This window comes from Centroberyx affinis, unplaced genomic scaffold, assembly GCF_046629955.1.
Source record: "Centroberyx affinis isolate AG114_WGS23_722 - 3 ecotype Tasmania unplaced genomic scaffold, CSIRO-AGI_Caff_v1 ptg000485l_1, whole genome shotgun sequence".
Lineage (NCBI taxonomy): Eukaryota > Metazoa > Chordata > Actinopteri > Beryciformes > Berycidae > Centroberyx > Centroberyx affinis.
In genome coordinates, this window is record NW_027279141.1 from 422,374 (window position 1) to 447,500 (window position 25,127).

Consider the following 25,127-nt stretch of genomic DNA (forward strand, 5'->3'; position numbering starts at 1 on the left):
GGTTTTGATAGCCACTGTGCAAAATGCAGTTTGTTCAATCACCAGCAAAAGTAAACAAGCTGACACGCAACGAATTTGCATAGATATGGCAACGGTTCACAGTTCAGTTGTGTTTGAAAGCCAAATATACAGTAAACACCGTATTGAGAAACTCCACCACTCGATAGCCATGACAACAGTGCGCGAGACAAATCAAGCCATTAAGATTCACCTGGTCCAAATGGTCGTCAGCTTGTGCGCATGTCAGGACTGAGTGATTTCATCTGACTCTGCAATCATGAAAGATGAAAGACCAGTGTTAATTTAGTCGAACGTCTTTTGCCTCTAGCAAAGCGCATTCCCGGTGTGGAAGTGTCTTGTCTTGTCTCGCAGACCATCCGACAGCTCAGCTCAGTCCAGTTTCCCTGAAGATGGTAGCCTTACTCAGCGGACTGCATCACACTTTCTACCGTTTGGCCAAAGTTGCAGCACAAAAGCACTACAGAAAATATGGCAAACGGTGCGCCAGTAACACTGGTATCATGACTGACGATAAGGTATGACTAGCATTTCATGCACAAACTTATTTCGAGCGTCTGTGTCCTTAGCCGTGTTGGAGATACTACTTTGAAAGTAGGCTATAGTTTTAGCTACAGGTTACCAGTCGCTTTCACTAGACACTGGAATAGGTTGAACTTCACCAAGAGAAATATAGCCTACTTTCTTAGAAAAAGTAGTTCAAACTACTTTGTAAAAAAAAAAGTGGCCAAGAGACTGCAGTCTGGACCTAAACGCAACCAAACAACCAAATCTGGGTTATTCACAGAAAAAGGTGGAAGGGATGTTAACTTTATGTTGTAGGCCTATGTACATGAGTCTTGTAACATCTGACATATCATAACATAAAAAAACATGACACAAAAAAAGGATGAAAAATGCAGTTAACTTATATTCTTTTACAGCCAGAAATGGTTTGGTAGCTGCAGTATTTAACTGCAAAATGTCCAAAAAGTATAAGCTACAATCCAAATCTGAATTTAGTTGAACTACTCAAAATGTCATTAAACTAGGAATGCAACTAATCCCAGCACTGGTTCTTCAGTGGCTTGCATTAGCAGGCCTGAATTGATGCCTGATTGCCTGCAGTAGGTTAATTTACAATACCTGTGAAAATAGTAGATTTTTTTAATGATTAGTGAAACACAACTGTGTTTGTTTACACCTAATGAAAAATGACTCATATCCTCTTTCCATTGGAGCGTGTCTGTGGTATTCAATAGTGACTTTATGGTGACCTTTTCGCACATTGTAGTATTTTATTTTAATAACGGAAACACCCTAACAATATATGAATGTCAAGTACCAAACTAGAAGGCACTCAGAGAGCACAGACCTCTGCCAACACTGAATTCTCAAACTTACTCTTACATCCAAAGACATGATTCTTACCACTTAGATTGGTTGCTTGACCCTGCAAACATACTCTTAGGATTTGGAATCAAGTCACTTATCTCCATTAAATTCATAGTTACGGCTAAAAATAGATAATCGTCTAATGGAGGAAAACTCAGGTCTGGATCACCACCATAATCTAACAACCCAACTGTAAACATATCTTCCCCCACGAATGATAAAGTCTCTGTCTGGGGCCAATCCGTAAAACAAACATGTCACCTTCACCGTGTTTGAGCTGTAACCGGACCAGTCTGTACTTCTGAATGCTGGCATGCAGCGGAGAGATGCATCATTTCCCCAAGTTTTGTCCAAATTGGATCAGTGGTGTCTGAGATATTGTGCGTGACACATGGATGAGTGAACAAATGATGTTGTCATCTTGGAATATATGAACATCATGAGGGAACAGTGGATTTTACTACTCTTATGTAAAACTTTTTAAATAAAAGGAACTTCACAATGCTAAAGAAAGAGGTGCAGACTCTTAAATGTACTCAAGTAAAACAGAAAGTCTTCTCCGGTACAGTAGCTGCAGAAGTGGAATCTAGTTACACTGTGGCTTTGCTGGTATTACAGTTGCAGTGCTTTATAACAGCTGTTAGTTGCATCAAGTTAACACGTTGCACTACAGCAGTACAGTGATGTTAGATCAAAAGCACCAAGTAAGTGTGTGTGTCTTGTCTGTGTGCCCACATCAGAGGGTTTCTCAAGAGGCACTCTGAGAACAGTTTGATCGTGGTAACCATACTTCCTCTTTTGTGGCTCGTTGCCATGGCGAGACTTCCCTTCCAGGCAGGAAGTGACAGGAAGTCCCAAGTGATGAGGTCCTGAGTGTGTGTGTGTGTGTGTGTGTGAGAGTGTGCATCAGCTTTGGGTGGAGCACTCACAACACTGTGACCCCCTGACTGAGTACACATCGCGAAGGACTCCAGCTTTTAGTCTGGTGCTTGAGCCACCATGGCGAAGAACTCTAATTCTCTAGGGATTTCTGTTGGCCACATGGTGAGTTGGCAGCAACCTTATTAGGCTTGGCTTGATTCTGCAGTTGTCTTTTGGATCCAACAAGTTGTTCAGGGATGTATGAACTTTGTAAAGCACTGTAACGATGCTACTGCTGGTGAATATATGTGTAATGGCAGGTTTCTCTAGCCGTTACATAATGGGATTCCTAGACTGTGCATTTCCTTTTCTATGAAGGACGATAAGGTGGAGAGTTGTGGCTGTCGAATGTCTCTAATTTGTGTGTCCTTGTAATGATTTACTAAGCAGTGATTTCTTTTGAAACATTGGAATTGTTTTTTGGCCTACATCCTGATACTAATATGGCCACAGTTGACATCCAGGTCGATAACTTTTGTGCCCCCCTCTCTCTTTCTGTCTCTTGGGAGTGCATTATAGCACTTTCTTGCACTGGGTTTTATTTTCTGTCTCCACTCCTCCAGATGAAATCCTCGGCACTGCCAGAACTAATCAGGCTGTACGGCTACAGTTGGTCGCTACTGAAACAGACTGGCCCTGCTTGAGTCAGAAGCGGAAACTGAGCCATGCCTGTTTGCCAATCTGTTGTGTGTAGGCTGAGCTGTCCTCAGTCTACTGTCTGTGAGGCCGTAACATTTCCTATATTGGTTTGGTTCTGCTGAAGGTGTGAATGCCGATCTAAAGATGTACTTCGTAGATGCTGAAAGGCCCCGGTTGTTTCTGTCGTTTTTAAAAAAGAAAATAGGCTTAGCCACCCGCTTTTCTGTGCTGCATTAGACTCTTTGCTGCCATTTGTTTGCTTCCATATCTTGTCTGTACGTCTTAAAAGGATTTTCAGAAAATCTTAACACATGCTCCCCTTGGATATTGGTCTCTGTTGCAGTGTGAAGGCAATATGGGTGAGCAACTTCTAAATAAGGGATAGATGAATCATTTGCGTTTTTGCCATAGACACTAGAAAGCCATGGACAAAGTGACTGTAGTGTCACCCATTGACTTTCTACTGGCCTGACTGGAGCCCAGGAGGTGGGTTACTAGGTGCTGACATATTGTGTTTTAGGAGTCAGAGTTTGCACAGGGTGGAGAGGTGGAGCTAAGGGTGAAGCCGGCCCATATTACCTTATATGGTCATGAAGCCCATGTGCAGCCCAGAGCCGTTGTCTTTGCCAAGAACAGAATTATGCCGACACATGTCTGCCTTATGGCACAATTGTTTAATAAATCACCATAAGGAGGGACATTAGAAGAAATTAAATCAACTGTTGTAACTGTTGACTGCGTGTTTCTGCATAGAAGATGGGCTTTGGTCCCACTGACTGAGTTGTTCTGCAGCCAGCCATCAGAGGGCAATAGAGGGACCGTCTCTCCCAGGACTTCTGCATTGGCCTCTAAAGCCAAGGCCAGGTTTAGCCCCTTGGTTTTAGCCTGGATTTTTGTTGTCACATCAGAGGATGCTGGGAAAAGAGTCCCGCCTGCACACCATACGTACAGGTCTGCCCATATGCCTCAACAGCAGCTGGTTCTTGACTGACAAGGTCTAAGAGGCCGAAGAGACCCGTGGAGGACAAGTTGTTTTTCTCTTCTTATCAATCAATCTCCAGTTTCTTCTTTTGTTCAAGAGTGTGGTTATTATATTTTTCCCCCCCAAGCTTTAAAAGGCTCCTTTGGCCTTGAAAAAGATTACAGTGTATTTCACTGTCACTGAAAACACAGTTTAGAGCCTTGGACATGATAAACCCAGTTTGTGTGCACACAATCTGCAAAGTTTAGTGACAGTCTTCATTTGTCTCTGAGGAAGCACCTGAAATGGAACAGAAAGGAGTTTGACAAGATGTGAATTAGGTTTTGTGTGAGCTGTGAAAAGTGAATGAGCGCATCGTCATCAGTGGCACAACCACTTCCTGTGAAAGCCTCGCCTGATTGCACCACCGTTACACAGAGAGGTGGAGGAAAAAAACAAAAACACGCAGCTGGTCTTCACATTTCACTTCCTAAATGTGTGCCTGTGTGCTTTTGAATGCATGTATGTAGCTTCCATAACTGGGGTGGCAACACATTACTTATTACTTACTTATTCTAAAGGCTTTACTGTAATTTTTGATGTTGTGGAACAGCTCCGTATTTTCATTAAGTTAGGAGCTAAGTTTTAGTTCTCTGGTTCCTCGCTTTGGAAGAGAGTTATTGATCACAAATATTGATTGTACTATCCTGGACAATAGTAATGATGTGAATTCCATTTCAGCTTTGTATGAATATGATTTTTCTGATAATCCTAACCCTAACAACAGAAGATAGATTTTAAGTTGGTCTTAAATTTGGGGTTGCATTTCTCTTAAAACTATGAATTATATATGGCTTTTACCAATACAGATACTATTGCCATAGGTTACTAGACTATGACAACCCCGGTGATGTGTATTCCAAGTTTTCGTTTGTTTTAGTATTGTTGTAAAATCCCCTACACTAAAATCCACTACGCTCTCTCTCTCTCGCTCTCTCTCTCTCTCGCGCTCTCTCTCTCTCTCTCTCTCTCGCTCTCTCTCTCTCTCTCTCTCTCTCTCTCTCTCTCTCTCTCTCTCTCTCTCTCTCTCTCTCTCTCTCTCTCTCTCTGCAGAGCCAGGCAGTGTCAGATGGAGGTAAGCGTGAAGAGCCCATGTTCTGCTGCCAATCCTGTACACCTCATATTTCTAAGAACTGAACAACATGTCTGTACATGACAGAACAAAGCATCAGATTCAGTTTCCTTCTTGGTCATGCTTACTTTGTGTGCTGCTAAATGTGTGTGTGTGTGTTTCAGAGTTGAACATGACTGCACGGGGCTGCGGAGGCAGCAACTCCAGCCTGCCTGGGACTCAGGGCGGAGCGGCCGGCCAGGCGAACAGCGTGCTGAGCTGGGCCGTCTCCTTTGAAAAGCTTCTGGAGGATCCCGCCGGAGTCTGCTTCTTCACGGTGAGGCGTGCACACGCACACGCACGCACGCACACACACGCACACACACACGCACACAGAGTACACCTTGGCCTGCGTCATGTTGTCGTCATTATACACCAACTTCATAGATAGTTCAAGTGTTGATTTTTATCAAAGTTTACTCATTTCCTCTCACTAGGTGCGTCAAACCTCTTCATGAAGTGTGTGTGCTGTGTGTCTTTCTCCACAGGCCTTTTTGAGGTCTGAGGTCAGTGCAGAGAACATTTTATTCTGGCAGGCGTGTGAAAAGTTCCAGAAGATTCCAGCCACCCATTTAGCAGAGGTATGCCGGCATTTCTCCCCTTAGTGTATCTGATAGGGGTATGAGGGATATCTGTCATTGTGCTGTTGGTTGTGCATTTCTTGACATAAGCTCCCTCCGCGGTCTCTCATGGATTTGTAAAACCTCCACAAAGCACTAAGTAACAGGATGGTAATGGAGGCAGACAGGAAGTTGAACATTCACACTGAGAGCAACTTGGTTGATGTGTCGCTCTGTTCTGACCCACTGTGGGCGGAGCGAGAGGCTCCGATTGTATCTGTGCTTTGAACAGTCAAATCATGTATTTTTCACTGCTTTTTATTGCCTTTTATAATGTTACATAATTTTGATGAGTTAAAATAACTCAATTAAGCGCTAATTAGGTAGCGTTAATCGAAAATAAACAGAAAAACTCTTAACATACTTCAGAACTCACCATCAACCACAATAATGGATGCAACCATTGTCCAAGCATCGTTTTTTTAGTGAGATGTTTGTCATGTCTTTCTCATAGTCTTTCTCTTTTAGAGAGCTGGGATGCTTTGATTGGATGTAATCAACTTCTCATCCATTTTGCATAAGCTGTTGATAAAACTATTTATCATGAAATTAAATCACACTGGTAGGGAAACAAGGAAGCGTGGGAATCTGATTGGCTGTTGACAATTGGCTGTTGACGGTCATGAAAAGTTTAGGCATGGCCAACTTTTTTTGATGGGTACTGAAATCTATCTAGCATCAGATAAAACTCAGTGGGCAGCTGCTTGCAATATGTTATTGTGGTTGTATCTGTCCTTGTAAAAAGGAAAACAAAACAAGGAAAAACACGCCTCATCTTTTTCCCATTGAGTTTAGGAAGAAACAGATTATTATTGCTCATGCATATGGGAAGTGTAGACCAGGTCCCAGTCTGCAGTAGGTCTCAGTGTGACGGTGCTGTTTGTAGCTGAAGGAAGCGGCTCGCTCCATCTACCAGACCTACCTGGCTGACAGCGCTCCCTACTCAGTCAACATTGATGACACAGCCAAGACAGAGGAGAAAGACCTGGAACATCCCACAGCTGATATGTTCAACAAGGCCCAGACTCAGGTCCGCTTGTAGTCCACGCACACACGCACACATGCACACACACACACACACACACACACACACACACACACACACACACACACACACACACTTCTGTCAACACACTTCTACACACTAATACATTCAGTGTTGTTATTGCTGTAACTGACTGTGTCTCTCGCTGTCCTGCTCCGTGTCAGATATTTAAGCTGATGAAGATGGACAGCTACAGGCGCTTTGTGCGTTCCCCTCTCTACCAGAGCTGCACCTTGGACAGCGTAGAGGGCAAGCATCTGCCCCGGCTCTCTTCTGAGCCGGCCCGCATGGGGTCCTGGGAGGACATGGGCAACAGAAGCCCCTCTCTTGGTGACAGCAAGAAGGTAGAGCAAGAGGGAGGAAATGGACAGAGGGACGGGAAAGAAGGATGATGGGAGGAAGAGATAGATAGAATAATGAATTGATAAAATGTCCTGATTTTCTCTTTTGTATTAATTATATTGTAATGGCTTGTGATAACTTTCTCAAACAGAACAGGAAGCCAGACTCTAACAGCAGTCCAGGCGGGAAGAGTGCGGCAGAGAAACAGCGACAGAAAAGAGGATCCTGGGGAGGTAGTGCCTGTCGAATGATGGCAGCTCTGTCTAACTTGTCCTGTGCTTCTGAATCAGTTATGCTTCAAGGTAAATCCTTTGACTTTATTTAAAAATTCCTCCCTTGCTCTTTTTCCATCTGTAGCAGTAGATATGTCCACCACCCATGCCGTAGTGGCCCGGAAAGAGTCCCAGATGTCAGTCAAGTCCACCAGCAGTGTGGAGCTCGGCTCCCTCTACAGGCAGACAGAGGTCAGTGCACCTGTCAAGGGGCTGTGTAGCTGGAGCCGGCTCCCCATAATTGAATGATGATTTAATGAGTCTTAATTAGGAGGCGGGTGTGATAATGACACCCCTTCAACATGTAGTCTACAATGTGACAAGTCGTATGGCTTAGAGGAAAATCTAGCATAAATTGAATTACTCTGAAAATTTAGAGTATTATTTCTCCACTCTTCTGCCCCTCCTCCCCTCGCTCCATCTCTGATTCAGAATGGCCGTTCCAGTCCTCGCTCCCCAGAGCAGGGTGGGGGAGCTGGGAGTCGCTTGGAGGGGGGCTACTGCTGCGTCTATCTCCCCGACGGCAGCGCCTCGCTGGCCCCGACGCGGCCCGGCCTGCTTGTCAGAGACATGCTGGCCGGCCTGTGTGAGAAGAGAGGTTTCCCACTAAAAGATGTCGTCATCTACCTTTACGGCAAAGACAAGGTGAGCGCTCAGCCCTGGTCCTTGAAAACCTGAATGGAAAAAGAGCTTTGAATCAAGAATTTGTTTTTAAAATGCCCACTGTGCCACACTGTATTGTAATAATATGACAAAGATGACTCTCCTCTCCTTTATATTTTTAAACCTTTTTTCCTCAAAGTTAATGCTTACTTCTTTGAAAATTGTCTCTCATTGTATGATAAACTGTGCTCTCCCCCACAGCAACCCTTATCGCTGGACCAGGACTGCTCCGTGCTGAGAGACCAGCAGGTCTCCTTAGAGCTTAGGGTGACGTTTGCGTGAGTCAACTGTGGCACTTCCTCCAGTCCTTCCTCTCTGTCTTTCTCACCCAAGCAGCGTTTCACACACACACCTCCTTACTACAGCATGCCACTTCTCACCATCCTAGAGGGAACTCCTCGTGTTAACCCCAGACTGGGAGATGGGCTTTCTAATCATCATTTCAGTCATCATTGTCATTTGCAATGAATGAATTAGCAATTTGAATCAGTTAGGTAGAAGATCAATTTTGGATTGTCTGCTAAGAATTGATTCTTTGGGTGACAGATTCCTCTGTGGCTTTAGGCTTCAGCTGTCTGGACCTTAATTATGCGATACTGCTGAGTCCACTGCATGTGATAGGGTTGTGACTTGCGACTGTGTGATGGAGTGTATTGAAGTGTATGTGTGTGTTTCAGGCTGGAGGTCGTCTTCACTGGTAAGACAGGGGGGATCGTGGTGAAGTCCAGCAAGACGCTGCAGGACGCCCTCTCTGCGGTGCTGCAGAAACACCAACTCAGACCACAGGACGTCCTGGTCACCATGGTGAGCACTGTCCGATCCTCTGTGTGTGTGTGTGTGTGTCAGTATCTCTCTGGTTGCAATCCTTCACGCCTCACTTTCTGTGATTTCAGGTTGGGAGTGACGAGTCCCTGAACATGAGCACCAATGTGTTCAGACTGGCCAATAAGATGCTCAGGCTTGACAAGATCAAAGGTGAATATACTTGACCCTTGAAAACTTGATGTTTACTTTTGTGTGAGCAAGAGGAATCAAATTTATAATATAACGTTGTAGTACAACAATGTTGAATGTTGCTGCATTGCACCTTTTTTTTTGGGTGGTAGATGGCCTAGTGTCAAGTAATGAAAACAACATTTCTCCTTTGGTGATGAATACAGTATATCAAATCAATCAAATCAAATAAAGGCACATACTTGCCTTCTATCATCTGCTACATGTCTGTGATGCGTTGTGTGTCTTCATCTGAATGCTGCCTGCACCCTGCCGCTCTCCTCCTGGGTTTGAGGTTTGCCATATCTGCCCTTTTCTTCACTGAATAGTTTCTCTCCATGGGTCCCAGGGAATGTTTCTGCATTTTTTGGCTCTCACTTGCACTTAGACGGCAGCGAAGAGAAAGTCTTCCTTTTCACTGTCCAATTTAATGCCCTCGTTTTCTGTGTCAGTGTCTGCTTATTCCACTTTCCCTACCCCAGTTCCTTTGTCTCTCGCTCGCTCGCTCTCCTCCTCCTTTTCTGTGGGGTCTTGATGTCCGAGTCCATTTGGCTTGTTGAGTGCTGTGTCACTTTGAGTTCACTCACCTCTTCTCCCTACTGCTGCGAGACCAGAACCAACTTCACTTTGGATCAGCGCTCCCACGCCTCAGCTCCACTTACTCCGTTTAGAAAGAGCAGATAGATTGGATTAGAGTGGCTGTATCCCAAGAGGACCAGTTTAATTCTTGTCAAGGATATTTTATCTGGCTGACTTCGGTGTTTAGCACAATGGAGCACTTACATTCTGTAACATCATCAGCTGACCTCCACCCTCTGTGTTAACGGAAAAAATTTCTGTCTGTGGCACAAAGTAATTACTCATCTTTCCAGAATGGACGTGTTGTTCCCCGCAGTAGAAACTGATTTATATCTTTGTGTGGTGTGAGTAGGAAGAGACCAGAACAGCAGTTCCAGACCCAGTGGCCATTCTCCAGCCACACAGGTGAGGCATTGCTCACAGACTGCTTAACACACCTTATTGTAGGACCTTGCAATGAGTTGAGACATAAAGAAACAAAAATCTAAACGTATTTTTCCCCCAATGTGTGTTGAGATATGATTGATTGGCTGATTTATTGGGGGAAAATAAATCAATATACAGTATCTCAGCTAATAACATAAAATTAAAACCAGTTTTTAAGGTGTTCTCTATTCATTGGGATAAATGTTCATACAGCTGTTTACCTAACTGCTTCTTCAGCACTTTAGAAAATGTTAAAAGAAAAAGGGCAAGAGGATGAGCTGTTATTGGTTATGATTTTCTCAGTATGAATATAATGAAGGTTATTCTTTGATGTGTAACTTTAGTGAGCGGTTGAAGGTCAATGATTATGCACAGCACCAGACCCCTTGTTTCAAAAGCTGCTTACAACATTTTTCCCTCTAATGAAAAGCTGGAGCCTCGTGTGATTTGTAGATTTTGCAGCCAATACTGTGATTGAGATTTAAGAAACTGCATATCGATAAGGCTGTAATTTGTGTGATTTGTCATCTGCCTCGGTCCCAGAGGCGAGCGGCAGGTCCAGGTCGTGTGGAGGCCCGGTCGTCGCCCCAGGCAGAGAGAGCCAAGATTCAGCCCAAGCCCAGTAAGAACCACGACATGGATGGTAGGACTCCCCCAGCAGTATCCAGCCAGGATAGGGGGACTACTTTGGGTGGATCAACACCACACCACGCCATCCTATCCAAAATTCCTAGATCTGTTTTTCAACCCTTTCTTTCAAGGCTTTTTAGAATTACTTGAATAGAAATGTATAGTCTTTACCCAGGATGAAAATTCAGTTGCCCTAGATGACTAAACATAACCTAAATGTTAACCTAACTAACTAAAAAATACACAAGAGAATGTATTTGAAAGAATGCAAAAATGAACATGATCCTTTCTGTCTGTGTGTCAGGGCTGCTGGACATGTTGAGCAGGGCTCAGGGCAACAGGGTTGATGACCAGCGAGGTCTTCTGACCAAAGAGCAGCTAGAGGTTCCCCAGTTCCTGCAGCTGCCCTCAGACCAGCAGCAGGACCTAGCGGGAGGAGGGCCCGTTCCCACCGGCTCAGAAGCATCCTCTACTTCAAGTTCAGTTGAAGGAGCAAAGAAATCCAATGACTCTGCTGGCTCTGAACCTAAAGACTTAAAGGAAACAACAGTTTGAATACCTGTGTGTGTGTGTGTGTGTGTGTGTGTGTGGTGGGGTGGGGTGGGGGGGGTGGGGGCGACTAAAAGATGGATGTCTGTGTTAAGTATGTGGGGCGAGGTGCCAGCAGGTTTGCCCGCCTATTTAAAGACATGATCAAAAACTACAACAAACATCTACCAACATCATGTTGCCGGTCATGTCGGTGGACCAGAACTAATTGTTAGGTGAAAAGAAAACTGGTCAAGCACTTTTTATGATTGATTATGAATAAGCTCTGGAACAGCGGTATGCTGCCATCTCTTGTACTAATAATGGGCCTCATCAGGCAATATGGTGAAAGAAAAAAAATCATGGCAAGAAATTAAAGTGTCATTTCAAAACACTACACATCCATTATGGAAAAGATGTTACTTGATGTGTATTGTTCAACGTTTCAAAAATCCATGTGATTTCATTAGTATCAATGTAGCTATTTTATAAAAAGATTGCAAAATAGTTACCAATAGTTATATATATTCCTGAGCAAGTTTCACTTTCAAAGAAAAAAACATTTTTGCACTGTAGAAGATGTCAACTTGTTGCCTTTTCTTTTATGGTGGATATTAAATTGGAATGAAACTTGTTTTTTAATCTATGCAAAGTAAATTAAACAGTACCTAACCTTTTTCAGAAAGCATTTGGCCTGTATAATTAAAATTTTAGCTCAATATTTCACCCTAAAGCCGACTTGTTTGCTCTCCATGATGCCATACATTATGAATTGCAGTTCAAATTGCTTTTGTTTCTAATGTCACATTCCAGCCATTTCTCCTCTGAACTCTGAGCAAAAGCATGTTTTTGTACAGGAACTAGTGACCATCCAAAAAGTGTCTTTGAAGTGTATTGCACTATTGATTTTTTCTATGTTTCCTTTGAGAATATTGGATATTTTTACTGTAACTGTTTCAGATATTTTAGAATAGTAATTTGCATTTTGCGTGCTTACTCACTATTTTGTCCTTATGTGTGTTCATGGTACTTCTCTAGCACATTTTGTTTGCTGTGTCGGCACTTTGACGAGCCCTTAGTGACTGGTCGAGTCCTCTTCTCCTGTCACCTCAGACTAAATCTCAGGGTCCAGATCTACAGTATTAGTGATATGAAATTACTAGTATTATAGAGAGTGAATCAGGTTCTGTGTTCATCAAAATATCCCACATGGCGTATGCGCAGAATTAAATAGTGTTTTTATGATGAAATGTAATCCCTTGTCTCAGAAGTTTGTTTGTGGAAATGGAAGTCAGATTTCAGGCATTTGCCCTGGATCAAGAAATTATTACATGGTTGACTAAGGTCAGTTTCTGGCCTGACTAATGGATTAAGTTAATTATCCTCAATCTGTTTTTATGTTTGTTGCGGGAAGACCTTCAACCAGCCTGAGCATTGGATGTATGACTCATGCAATTTAAAATGGGAAAAAGGCTGAAGAAGTCCAGTCCAGATCTGTGTGTGTGTGTGTTTGACTAGCTCTGATTATCTTATTGACTATATGTGATTATATTATCATCTCCTGAATTTTTGGTGTGGCCTTTAAGAGAAACCTGTCTCTAAGATGATGTCACATAATTATGTCATTTTTGCACAGTGACGGGGATCGGTGCAGTGCTGCGATTGGCTCTCTATCAATGCTTGCCAGCCAATGACGTGTGACGTCTGTCTAGAGACTTGTTGCTGGAAGGTGATTTCCAATTGAGGTGCAGCCTGAGAGGAATAATATGGGATATATTTGGCTATTGTATGGGTTACAAAACAAATTAGATGAGTCATAGATGGATTCATCCACTCATGTTGATGACAGCAGCATACATTATTATCTCAGAGGGTCTGACAATATGAGGTTTGGTAAGCAGCCTCAAGCTATCTCCTCTGCACACCTTGTCTATATAATATTACAGATGTGACTAATTATTATTGCATTGTGTTCACTAAACCTGTGGCAATGCATAGACCTTTATTAGGAAGTATACAATTCCTGTTTATTATCACACCCCCAGCCTCAGACTCTCTCAAGCTGGACACATTAGCATACACAGCTATGATTGGTTGGACTTGGCACACCTGGTGTGTGTGTGTGTGTGTGTGTGTGTCTGTGTGTGTGCGTGCGCGTCCAGCAGTGCATGACTGGTGCGTCGGCGGAGCTCTGAATGGGCAGAGAGGGGTGTGCTCTGAGACACCATAGCGGCACCACAGCAGTGAAATGAGGAGTGCCATCTACCCTCCTGCACGTCTTCACTGAGAGAAGGAAAGGAGGGAGAAGGAGAAAAGGAGGTGAGTGTCTGAATTTCCCCCAGGCATTATACTAATCTCATTTTTTTTTTTTTTTGGGGGGGGGGGATGATCGCTGTGCTTGTACAGACAGTCGTTAGATGTGTCTGCCTGCCCTTTCTCTCTGTCACTCACATTATTCTCTCTCTCTCTCTGTCTGCCTTACTGTCTCTTTCTCACTTTGTGCATGCCTCTGTCTTGATTAAATGTCTCGTGCTGTCTTCCTCAGAATGGAGCTAAACCTCTTTATCTCCTCGCTCATATAAAAAAAAAACCTCACATTTTCAAAGAGTCAGGTGTCAGAGTAGATCGAGACAAGTGCCAAGGTAAGGTTATACTGTCTCCTATCTCTGCTTTGTTATTGGAAAGGCATATTTACTGCTTTGAACTATGTTTGAGATCAGTTGCATGCTGTATCTACCGTACGTTGGGATAGATTACTTTGAATAGGTGGAAGTCTTTATTTTATGAACTCAATCCTTTACTAATGGGTGCTGAGAAAGGAACTCTCTGTGCCAGTGTTCTGCAGAGGAATACCTAAGTGGTGTAAAACTAAACCCATCCAGTAGATCAATGCTGGCATATTACTTTGTATTGTGGCTCACTATCCATTGAGAGATTCTGCCTGGCTGCTGAAGGACAAAGAGTGTGTGTTCTGTGTGGTAAAAAATGAATAGGGGCTTCACTCGCACTGACTCAGTATCAGGTGAGACGCACAACGGCCGAGCTGTGATTCAATAGCAGGCAGGCAGGGAGCAGCTGTGTCGACCACTGACGACACTGAGACTGTGTGTGTGTGTGTGTGTGTGTGTGTGTGTGAGGGGTGGGGTGGGGGTGAGGGGGCTTCCACCTGAGTGTGGCAGCACAGACAGCCCATCATCATCATCATCATCAATTACAGGACATGATGTCCTTGCTACTGTACGCGAGCGGTCTTGATGTGTTCCTCTCCTGTCTTCCTGTGCAATTACTGCCTACATGCTCACCTTGGTGCGCTAACCTCCTCCTCCTCCTCTGTGTGTGTGTGTGTGTGTGTGCACGTTCCTGCTATAGCAGTTTCTATAATAATAAATGTTCTGAGCCTGTGTCGCCTCTGCCTCTGATCAGCATTTTCGGCAGCGCAGATGTGGCCAGGCAACACCCCGCCCTCGGACCAGGGTTTGAGTTCCCCCTCTGAGCTGGATTTGTGCTGGTTAGTTGACTGTAAAGAGTGGAAACCATCACACACACTCACACACACAACTGTGGATCATTCAACCCACGGCCTGAAGGGATATTTTCTCTCATCCTCATCGTTGCTAAATGTCTGTGAGGGGCAGGCGTGGGCAGAGACGATCAGAAGTGATTATGTGTCTCCAACAGGTAGTCATTTGACAGATGGATGGACCAGCCTGCTCTTGAAATGCACGAAGGCAGCTGGGAGTGATTATGTAGATGCAACTTGACTCTTTTTCTTTTATATCTTTTCCCTTTTTCTGACACACACACACACACACACACACACACATACACACACAGAAATTAAGCTCAAGAAGCTCTTGTCATGCTCTGCTGCTCAGTCAGGAAGTTAATTACAGTGATGACCCTACACTGAAGGATTTGAGCTATAGGCTAAACTCGCTCTTCCGGTGTCATGGATTCAAATCTCCATAGCTCCATGCGCTTCTTATGCAAGGCAGAGGTTCACAATAGCGTTTTACTCAGGATTGTAAAGGCTAATTACTCCATTACTACTTTATTAAAAGCATTTTTTCCCCTCAGATTCATCATCCTCATCCTCAGGTCTCTCAGTCAAAGTGATGGCAGGATGAAACAGGGATGGAAGAGGAGAGACTGTGAGCCAAAATATTCTATTTGCCCATCCTTGCAGAAAGAGGTCTTGAGTGGCTCTTAAGGCAATATTCACTTTGCATCGCTTTTGTGTGTGTGTGTGTGCCTGTGCGAGTGTGTGTGCCTATGCCCACGTAATAATCTAATTTCATGTATGAGCCCGTTTCATGTGTTTGTGCATGTGCACTTTTTTGCATGCAGACCACAAAGAGGCGGCAGGCATCGTCGTATTCGGACGTGTCACCTTGGCTGTCGTTGTTCTCGCTCATGTGGATTAATCGATGGGGAAGTGTTTCTCCGAGTCACGGGGCTTTTCCACCCCGGGTACAAAGGAGATGCACTCCCGCCCGCCTCAATCTAGCCTGTACAGTCCCATCCCTGTGCCTCTGTCTCCTCTAAAATGGATGGAGTCCTCGTCTACCCGAAGACTGACAGAGAGAGGCGGAGGAGAGCAGGGGGAGAGGCAGGGTGAGGCAAGCAGTCAAATCACTCTCATTTAGGTCATATCCCTCAGCATCCCTCAGACTCGCTGAATGCCTGTCCTCCCATCAAGGCTGAGATTATCCTGCCCAGGAACACAGCCTCTCAAAGAGATATAATGCACGATATTTTAGAGTAAGTGCAGGGAGGACAACAGTAAACCCATGGCTCACCCAGCCGGGCCTCCCGATCATGTATGAGCTTAACAGGCGAACCACTGGGTCGGTCCCCCAGCAATAGATCATTCAACTGCATTAGCACGTATTGGCTAGTACTGCAGCCAGGCCAAGAGCAGAGATGAGGGTTTGAATATCACATTGATTCTAGTCCTGCTCGCTTTACTAATGGAGTTCCCAGCAGCATGGGATGTGGCGCTGTCGTGACTGCTGACGTCAGCCGCCACAGTTGGTGAGTGAACTTCTGTCGATTGCCTCCCATTCATTGTTAATGAGCCCCGGGCTGATGCTTCCTGTAGAGCAGCACACTGAAGCGGGGATCAGGGTGGAAGTCGGTCCACTTTCAGGTCAGTCAAATCGGGAAGTGAGTTTGAATTTCTGTTTTTCATTTTATTTTGTTAGATTCCTACGCTCTATAAATTCTAAAGAGAAATTATTGAGAATGAGAGATTTATAATCATGTGAATTGCATTAATAACTACCACTACTTAAAAGGGGTGGGTTGTTACTTTAAAAATGTATTCTATTACATTTGCTAATTACCTCATCAAAATTGTAACTGGTAAGATAAAACAAGTGATTACCCAAACTCAGTAATGAATTCTGATTACTTTCAGTTGCTTTGCCATATTTAAGGTATAAAGGCACCAATACAGATAAGAAAAAGTGAAAAATTACAAAGTTCAGGAAATTTATCTAAGGTTTTTATACAATTTTTTTTGTACATTTTCTTCTGTGCCATACTTGAAATGGCCGTCTGAGTTTCTCACTTTCACTTTAAACCTATTCCCAGAAGTAAACCTAATTTTTGTCAAGTATCTGTAATCAGAATTGCTTATTCTTTTAGGTGACATAACAGAATACAGTTAATTTTTTTGTGTTCAAAATACATAGCACACATTATAAAAAGTATTCCATAACCCCCCAGCCCTGCTACTTATACTAGCGCCTGGGATAGTTCATGTTTAAAATAAGAGCAAGTCTTTAAGAAGTGTACTGGGAATAACACAACAACAATAATAGAGGCATGGTGATCATCAACATCTCCATCAGTGTTATCATCGTCTTTATGTTTATCATGCTTATTGTGACTAACAATATAATCATCGTCATCATCGTGAGCATCACCACCACCGCTGCCACCACCAGCTTTGCACAGTTCCAGTGTTGCATGCAGTAGACTTTGATTGATAAGATTCTCATGGGTAAGAAAGCAGAATCTCTAACAACTGACACTGAAACTGTGTGTGTGTGTGCGTGTGTGTGTGTGTGTGTGTGTGTGTGTGTGTGTGTGTGTGTGTGTGTGTGTAGATGTGTGTTGGCGTCGGGACCAGAGAGTGACAGCTTGTTTTTGTCCCAGTCGGATCCCTCTGGCTTTGAGTGTAACTGGGAGCAGAGCGGCCCGTTCTAGAGAGGACGCTGCTTTGTGAGCAGCAACATTATAAAACCACATCTTCAAAACTACTGTCCTGTGTGTATTGCGTCCTCCTTGCAGATGCTGCTGCCTCCAGTCACCAGAATATATTGTCCTCTCTTCCCTCAACATCCCAGCTGTGTGTCCAGGGAGTCCACTAAACCACCAGGTTGCTAGGAAGTGTTTTGATCTGATCCAACTCGTCAGACAGAATCAGAAATCTGCAGCCAGTGTTGAGGTCCAGAATCACAGGAGTATAAGACTTCATCTCCTGCATGTTGACCCAGACTCTGAAGGTCTGGCTTCCCAAGTGTTTCAGTGTTTCCTGAGACCAGCTGTGGATCTGGCAGTGTGTGCCGGCCGTTATTCATTGTGGCCTTTTTAGCTCTGCAGGAATGAGATGTCGTCAATCCTCAGCTCCTCCAGTAAGGCTCAGATTGTGCGTGATGAGAGTGTTGATCTCTTTCCACTTCATCCCTTATTCTTCCTCATTATTTGACTCCCCTAACCCTCCTAGCCTTCTGTTCCTCTTGTAGAAGCTTGTCTGTTGGGAATGCCATTTGTTCTGCTGTTTGATCACTGTTTTATTTAATTTAACAACCTTCAGTTTCCAATATAAAGATGTCAGTGCATTCTGGGAGTGCATCACTGGGTCTGAAGTCATGGCTTTCTCAATCCTGACACATGACACACACAGGATCCTTATCTTCCCAACAGGGAAAGCTTGAGCAGACTGTGGAGCATCTCTGCTTTCTGACCTCTCTCTCTCTGACAAAGCAGACATTGTTTTGTTTGCGCCACGGTCCAGATAACAGAACAACAGGATCTTTTAAGATGTGTAAGCACACAGCATAGGAGACATCCTCTTCCAGCAGAGACGAAGACATTCTCTCTCCTAATTATATTCTGGTCCCTGAACTGTTCCCTGCTTTGAATTTTTAACAGTTTTAATGAAACTCACTTAAGAGTTCATCCAGTCAGCTGCAGCTTGAAGTCCCAGTATTCCCTCCTGTAGTTCAGTAACAGCAGTCTACTCTCCCTTGGTGTAAGTATGGTGTTTAGTCTTGAGTCCCTCAGACAGATGAAGGGCAGCGTCTGTTTCTGTCATAATTCCCGCCAGCAAAGATAGAAAACAACTTTGTAATCAAGTTAACTTGCAGCTGACTGCTGGAAAACAACAATGTGAGCTGTTTGTGCACCGTGAAGAGCAGATTCATCACAATGTGATATTGAGGACAAAATATATATTCCCTCAGGAAAACTTACCTAGCGAGACATTCAGATCAGTAAAGTGGAAGCAACAGCGGGTCCCTGAGTCAGAGTTGCCATCTAGTGAAATAAGGCCATAACTGCAGGTTTCTCAGCATGCCAGTGTTCACTCATTGGCTGGTATTCATTAGGCCTCTCAGAGTAGCAGTATTCATCAGGGATCAGTTTTGCCTATCATTCATACTGGAAAAACAAAGAGGGCCTAGCTGATGACTTTATATCAGTATTCCCACTCTGAGAGGCAAGATAAGTATTGACAAACATTCATTCATCATTCAATGCATTCAACAACCATGTGGCTGTAAAGTTTTCCTTATCCTCTCTCCCAGATTTCCAGTGACACAGCCTGACTTTTCTAAAGGACATCATCCATCTCAAACCTGCGTCAGCACCGACTTCCTCCAGAGAAAACGCTCGACTCAGCCATGGAGCAGAAGATGAATGAGGTATGTAGAAGAGCGATATGCAAAACCTTTGCATTCAGTCATTCTGGTCCCGTCTAATGTTCTCTCTCTCTCTCTGTCTCTCTCCCTCCCTGTCTCTCTCTCTCTCTCTCTCTCTCTCTAGTGCCCCACTACCACCTCTCCTCAGAAGCACATGAAGAACAGGTCCAAATCCACAGAGGAGATCCCACAGACAAAGAGGGTGAGCAGCAGTCTTGGACTCGAGGGATTTCATATCTCCTGTTTCATCCCTCACTCCCTCCCTCTGTCACTCATCACATATCCAGTTTAATCTGCCTGTCCTACCTTTCTCCTTACAGGCTTTTTCCTCACAGAAATCACTCCCAGGTAGACCGGAGCTGGACAAGGTGAAGGTGAGCTGTGTGTGTGTTCTTGTATGTCTGTACTTATGAGGACCACATGTCCTCAAAAATGAGGACATTTTACTGGACTTCACCTTTTTTAGGGGCTATTTTAGGGTTAGGATTTGGATTTCAAGGTTAACAATTAGGATTATATTGGTTAGATTAAGGTTAAAATGGTTAGGGATGGTTAGGATTAGGGAATAAATGTAATCAATGGAAGGTCCTCACAAGTATAGTAAAATAAACCTGTGTGTGTGTTTATGTACGTACGTGTGTGCTTTCTTGGTTTTTCTATACAATAGATGCATTTTAAAATAGTAGAGTGCTATAATGTATTTATGCATATCATCCTCTGGATCAGTAATGGAAAACATAAATATGTATTTCCTACATGGTAATGTCCACATGCAGGCTGAATCAGCAAGTTTTTCTCCTTCTGCCTGTGTTGCAGGAGGGTCCCGATGGCTCGGAGACGCCCTCGTCCTCCACCGAGGAGCTGAAGTGACGGTGGGACGAGACGAGCTGTCCGCATCCAACCACCTGATCGTCATTATACCAACATGCATAAAAAATGTACATACCTACACAGGGACACACACATAACACATAGTACTAAACTAGATTAGAAAACACACAAGCAATGAATTTGTGGTCTGTGGAAAGAAACTGGATAAACGCTGACAAATTGAACATGGGGTGACACACGCACAGACACACACACACGCACACACACACAGTGAGACAATCACACGTGAACAAAGAGACACCCATGATGATGCTGTTCCATTGTACTGTGAGCGTTGTATACATACAAAACTGAATGTGCAATGATAATAAAGTGATGCTGTTGAGTCTATCCATCTTTCTCTCCTCTCTCGTTCACACCCACACACCTGACCAGTGATGTAGCCTTGACATTTCTATAATACACAACTTCATCTGGGATCTATTGATAATAGGTTAATTTAACAGGAGAAAGGGAATAAAAGGTTAAAGATCCAGTGCAAGGATTTTAAGTCAGTCAGGGAAAGTTTGATGTTGATTTCTTTTTTGATCAATATGTTTATTGATTTTTCTTTTTTAACAGAAAATGTATAAGTAAGTAAATGAAAAACAACATCAGCATAAAACAAAAAAGCAAAGTCAACTAAAATAAATAGAATATGATGTTGTCAATTGATGTTGATTTCTAACACAATGAGCATCTTTTTTTTTTTTCAATTTCTGATGGTGAGATTGTTCAAAGCTTGTAGGACTGAGTGAGAACCAAACCTTCCTCTGCAGCCAATATTTCTATCTTTGGGGAACAAATATCCAGTGTTGGAACTTCGGCACCCAGCAACAATGGAGGCACAGAGATTTTGACTAGTTTGGCAAGTAGCTGGCTGGCTCTTGTCTGACAGACTATGGGACAGCTCATTAGCTATGCATACTGTTGACCAATCAGAGCATTCATTAAAACCTGGGTGTAGCTGACATCATTTACACCAGGAAGTAGACTGGAATTCAGAATTTGTTTGATTCTGTTGCAACCAGAGGGAGAGTTTTTCAAAGGGAGTTTCTACATTGGTCACAGTTATAATAATTTGGGTAGCTTTACATGAACAGGTCCTTTGTTAGATTATGCCATGAAGTTGAAATGCAATTCACATTGCACTGGACCTTTAAGGTGAGGAGAAGTGTGTTTTATCAAACTACCTACTCATACCCTCTGTGTCTGCGTGTATATGACAAACAATATTCAACCATATGTCAAGGTGACCAAGGTGAAAACTTACATCTGCCATATGCCTTGGGGAAAATTAACTGAAATGTTTCTACTATGATCCAGCATGTGGCATGTACTGAGACTATTATCAGACTGGAAGGATTACCGCATGCCTCATATGGCATTCCTCTGTGTAAGATTAACGCAGGATAACACCGCCTACTGACGGGCAGATGAGGACTAATGCCTTGCACTTACACAACATTAACTGGCAGGTATTTTGACTGGCGGAGAGGTGCATGATAACCAGGTAGCCCCTGTTCTGTTTATCTGAGCCGTGGCAGCAGCCTTCCTCTGACTGGCACATCTGGAGAGAGGATTAGCAGTATGGAGGGCTTTACGTGTGTGTCCATATGTGTGTGTTTGTCTCACTGAATCTCTCCCTCTGCCTAATGCCATACCAAATCTCAAGGATCTCTCCCAGCTCCGGCACGCAGTAGCCTCTGCTGCTCTCCCGGTCCAGCTGACTGCACAATAACACAGCTGACGTTATCTCTCCGACTAGCAGTTCTCATAACGTTCTCTCCTCTTTGGAAAGTAACAACGGAGTCCAAGGGGGTTCATTATTATGTGCTGCTCCTGTTTGTTCCTGGATATCAGTCTGAGGTCAGCAGGTTTAGCGGCTTTGGGTGAGAGCATTGCTGATGTGACAGAAGTGTAGCTGGAGTAATTATTAACGGCAGCTATTTTTCTCAGACTATCACGGCCTTCACCCATGGAGAGGACATTAGCTGTGGGTGGGTTGATGTGTCCAGAGGTGTGTATGTGTGTATGTAGATGTGCATGTTCACGTCTATGATAAGAGGATCTTCATTTCCAATCACAACATGCTTCATCTTGAGGCATCTCTATGTACCTGAACATTCTGCACAAGCCAACTAGATTATACATATTTGAAATGCTTCCACTGACTTCTTATCTCATGGGAAAATGATAATGTAATTCCCGGCCTTCAACTGTTGCCAGACCTTGTGCTGAAAACAGCTGCATGGGAGCAGTGATACGGTTCTTCCATCGTTTTACCACTAGATGTCAGATTTCTCCTGCACTCGTGAACCTGAAGCCGAATGTGAACCTGAACCTGAAGGATCATTAATCAAATGAAACACAATCCTCTTCGTCTTGGAATCTTATCTGGCCACAAATCAGGTGAAAAATGGTTGGCTGAACAAACATCTTTCATCACCTCATACACCAAGTCCTGACTTCCCCATGTGTGTGCATCATGAAGTCATGAAGTTCAGACTTTGTGTTATTGATTAACAGCGAGGTACCTGATGATGGAGCAAGTTAATCAACAAGAGATGGGGTGTTCTTCCAGACACCTCTAAACCCGGTAGCTGATAAATAGTCAAGATGCTTTACTCTTCCTCTTGAAACTTATCCATCCAGGAGGCCATGCACAACATCTGAGACATTTTCAAACAAGGTAAGTTTTAATATAACTATACTGAATATATCAGGAATCAAATATTTATGATAAACAACTTCTTCATATGAACGCCATGTGTTGGAAGCCTGCATCATCAATATTAAAGTTGTCTGTTATTATTTGACATGAATAATTTAGATTAGATTGAATGCTGGCCTTTTATCCGGGACTCTGGGACTCAGAGCTCATGCATCCTTTAGAATATGCTGGCATGTCAACTATCAGTCATTGACAACAGACACTAAATGTTTCATTAATGCTTGATATTTTTTTGTACTTCAAGTAAACCTCAATTATTAACATTTTGGTGAAAGATAAACAGCATAAAAAATATAAATGTGGGTCATGCGGATTGACTTACGGGCAAATAGTGAGAAAAACAGACAGAGAGACAGATGGAATTACTGAGAGACACAAGCAGACTGGCAAGCAGATGAGCACGTGACAGGTAGATAAGCAGACACACACACACACACACACACACACACACACACACACACACAGTGAATTTAGAGTTTGTTCAGCTGCAATCTGTGGAACTTTTGTGAGTGTCTCACATATGCATGCCATGCACAAACACGCACACACACACACACACACACACACACACACACACACACACACACACACACACACACACACACACACAGTGCAGATCATAACCTGCAGGAGGATGCCACAGAGAATTGGAATGATGCAGTGACTGTAATTACTGTAATTTAGGGTACTATAATTACTGAACTCACTTCCATCCTCTGCTTTTAAGAGACACATTAGTACTCCCTCCTCTACTGGAGTCCCCAAAAATATGGCAAGTGGCTGACTTGAAAAGGGAAAAACGGTCTCTTTAAACGGAGAGCATCAAAACCTTTGAAGTGAGTTGCTTTTCTATAGCCGGTGGAGAGTCCCTTTAAGAGCTGACTTGCAGCTGCAGGAAATGGAGGACGAGACAAGTTACATGGATACTGATGTTTTCTTATTGATTCTGACAAGGCGTTCATTTGTTGGAGGAGTGGGTAGACGCAGCCTCCCAGTGTAGGCTACGTGATTTAAGCAGTAAACCTATTGACCCTCAAATCAAGGACAGCTGCCAATTACACACAATGCGGGCTGCCTTTGTTCTCTGCTAATTGCTTGTCTGTTGATCTCAGAAGCGTGGTGAAAGACTTTGCAGACAGGCTTAAAGACATCTTGGTCTCCCTCGTCTTTTTTTTTACGACTGCAGGTGGCTATTAAACATATTCACTCTCACACTCATTCTCTCTCTGATGGTGTCACCCTATGATGTTAATTAACTCCATCTCTCTGCACTGCAGTCAAACCACCATGTCCTCTCGATCAATCACTATAGTGTCCTCTGGAGGGAGCCCACTAGTCGACTACAATGGTAACTGATTATTCTCAACAGCCATCATTCTATAAAGGGAACACCCAAACCTTAATGTTAATGAATGCTTTGAAATGGCTTCAAAACTGATCTTCACCACCTGTACTAAGGCAGCAGTGTTGCTCTGTGTTGTCAGGGGTGAGGATACACTCCTCCCAGCCCAAGCTCCTGCAGGAGGAAGACAGGGAGTCAGGCATCGGCTCCACCCTGGACCTCATCAGCAGCTTTGAGAGCTACAACCACCACACCAATCGGCCAGCCAACAAACCCTCAGTCCCAAAGGACGCAGGTACAGGAACGATATGACAGAGACAGAGTCACACATTTGTTTCCTGGGGCTGGGAGTGGAGTCTCATCTCTGGGAAAAAAAACAAATAAAAACACCAGAGGTAGTACAGCATGCTCATTAGAAAAGAGCATGCAGCCAGTGGAACCAGTCTGGACAACAAAGACAAAGTCATGCTGTCACTCAGCATGACTTTTTGCTACATATGGGGGATGCATGTCAGATATCTTTGCTCTCTACATGTGTTTGCCTGTTGAGGCTATCTCTCTCACCCAGAACACAGAAATGAGAAAGAAAACGTGATAAAGTGGCCAGACAGATACCACGTTGGTGTGTTATTTGGGTATCGTGATACTGTTTTTGAACTGGGTCAGCTTTGGCTTCTATCCCACATGTAGGGGATAACTTGACATGTCTCTTTGGTTGTTGTTGCTACCCTGTGTCCTTGTCTGGTTGTTTTGAACAGATAGCACCCCGCAGTCCGCAGTGGGCAATCCACACAAGATCAAGGAGCTCTTTCTCAATCTCTCCAAGATCCCTCTCCTCTTCCTCCTCCTCTTCCTTTTTGTATGCTCCTTGGACACTCTGAGTTCTGCCTTCCAGTTAGCGGGGGGTAAGTACTCTAACCTTCACTGCCCCCTCCGAGGGTTAATAATGACTCAGCCAGTTAATGTATGACTAATAAATGAGTCACTATACAGAATAGTTCACACTGTCCCACTGTGGCCATGCTGTATAATTTAACTGCGAAGCTACGTCTGTTGACCTTTTTGGATTTG

The 25,127-nt window shown here is 43.7% G+C and overlaps 2 protein-coding genes and 1 long non-coding RNA gene across 6 annotated transcripts in view; all 3 read left to right on the plus strand.

Annotated features, from left to right (window-relative positions):
- Window positions 1–2,325: 2,325 nt before the first annotated feature.
- rgs14a (regulator of G protein signaling 14a) lies at window positions 2,326–12,437 on the plus strand. 4 transcript variants are annotated; one of them, XM_071517315.1, is made up of 15 exons: window positions 2,326–2,436; window positions 5,027–5,048; window positions 5,210–5,361; window positions 5,573–5,665; window positions 6,591–6,734; window positions 6,914–7,093; window positions 7,243–7,324; window positions 7,449–7,555; window positions 7,796–8,008; window positions 8,228–8,304; window positions 8,704–8,830; window positions 8,920–9,001; window positions 9,951–10,003; window positions 10,568–10,667; window positions 10,959–12,437. In XM_071517315.1, exons 1-15 carry the CDS (start codon window positions 2,392–2,394, stop codon window positions 11,207–11,209), a joined length of 1,728 nt encoding a protein of 575 aa, XP_071373416.1. In that variant the 5' UTR covers window positions 2,326–2,391; the 3' UTR covers window positions 11,210–12,437. The 4 variants fall into 4 exon arrangements, with proteins under 4 accessions (XP_071373416.1, XP_071373417.1, XP_071373419.1 ...); XM_071517316.1 differs by having other exon boundaries at window positions 10,568–10,646; XM_071517318.1 differs by having other exon boundaries at window positions 7,455–7,555.
- A 969-nt stretch (window positions 12,438–13,406) lies between these two features.
- On the plus strand, window positions 13,407–20,298 carry LOC139642510 (uncharacterized). Its single transcript, XR_011695048.1, has 5 exons — window positions 13,407–13,501; window positions 18,997–19,113; window positions 19,235–19,312; window positions 19,431–19,484; window positions 19,927–20,298. It is a non-coding gene; the product is annotated as an uncharacterized lncRNA (long non-coding RNA).
- Window positions 20,299–24,001: 3,703 nt separating this feature from the next.
- slc34a1a (solute carrier family 34 member 1a) overlaps window positions 24,002–25,127 on the plus strand; it is a 14,142-nt gene continuing 13,016 nt past the window's right edge. The window contains exons 1-3 of the mRNA XM_071517325.1: window positions 24,002–24,062; window positions 24,199–24,351; window positions 24,815–24,961. Coding sequence (XP_071373426.1) covers window positions 24,002–24,062; window positions 24,199–24,351; window positions 24,815–24,961 — 361 coding nt within the window. The remainder of the gene's footprint in view (window positions 24,063–24,198; window positions 24,352–24,814; window positions 24,962–25,127) is intronic.

What these genes read in the sequence shown, in the direction of transcription:
- rgs14a (XM_071517315.1), top strand. Translation starts at nt 2,392, where the DNA reads ATGGCGAAGAACTCTAATTCTCTAGGGATTTCTGTTGGCCACATG. An exon ending in CCAGGCAGTGTCAGATGGAG is followed by an intron (nt 5,049 to 5,209) that starts GTAAGCGTGAAG and finishes TGTGTGTTTCAG; the next exon opens with AGTTGAACATGACTGCACGG. An exon ending in CCCTCTACAGGCAGACAGAG is followed by an intron (nt 7,556 to 7,795) that starts GTCAGTGCACCT and finishes TCTCTGATTCAG; the next exon opens with AATGGCCGTTCCAGTCCTCG.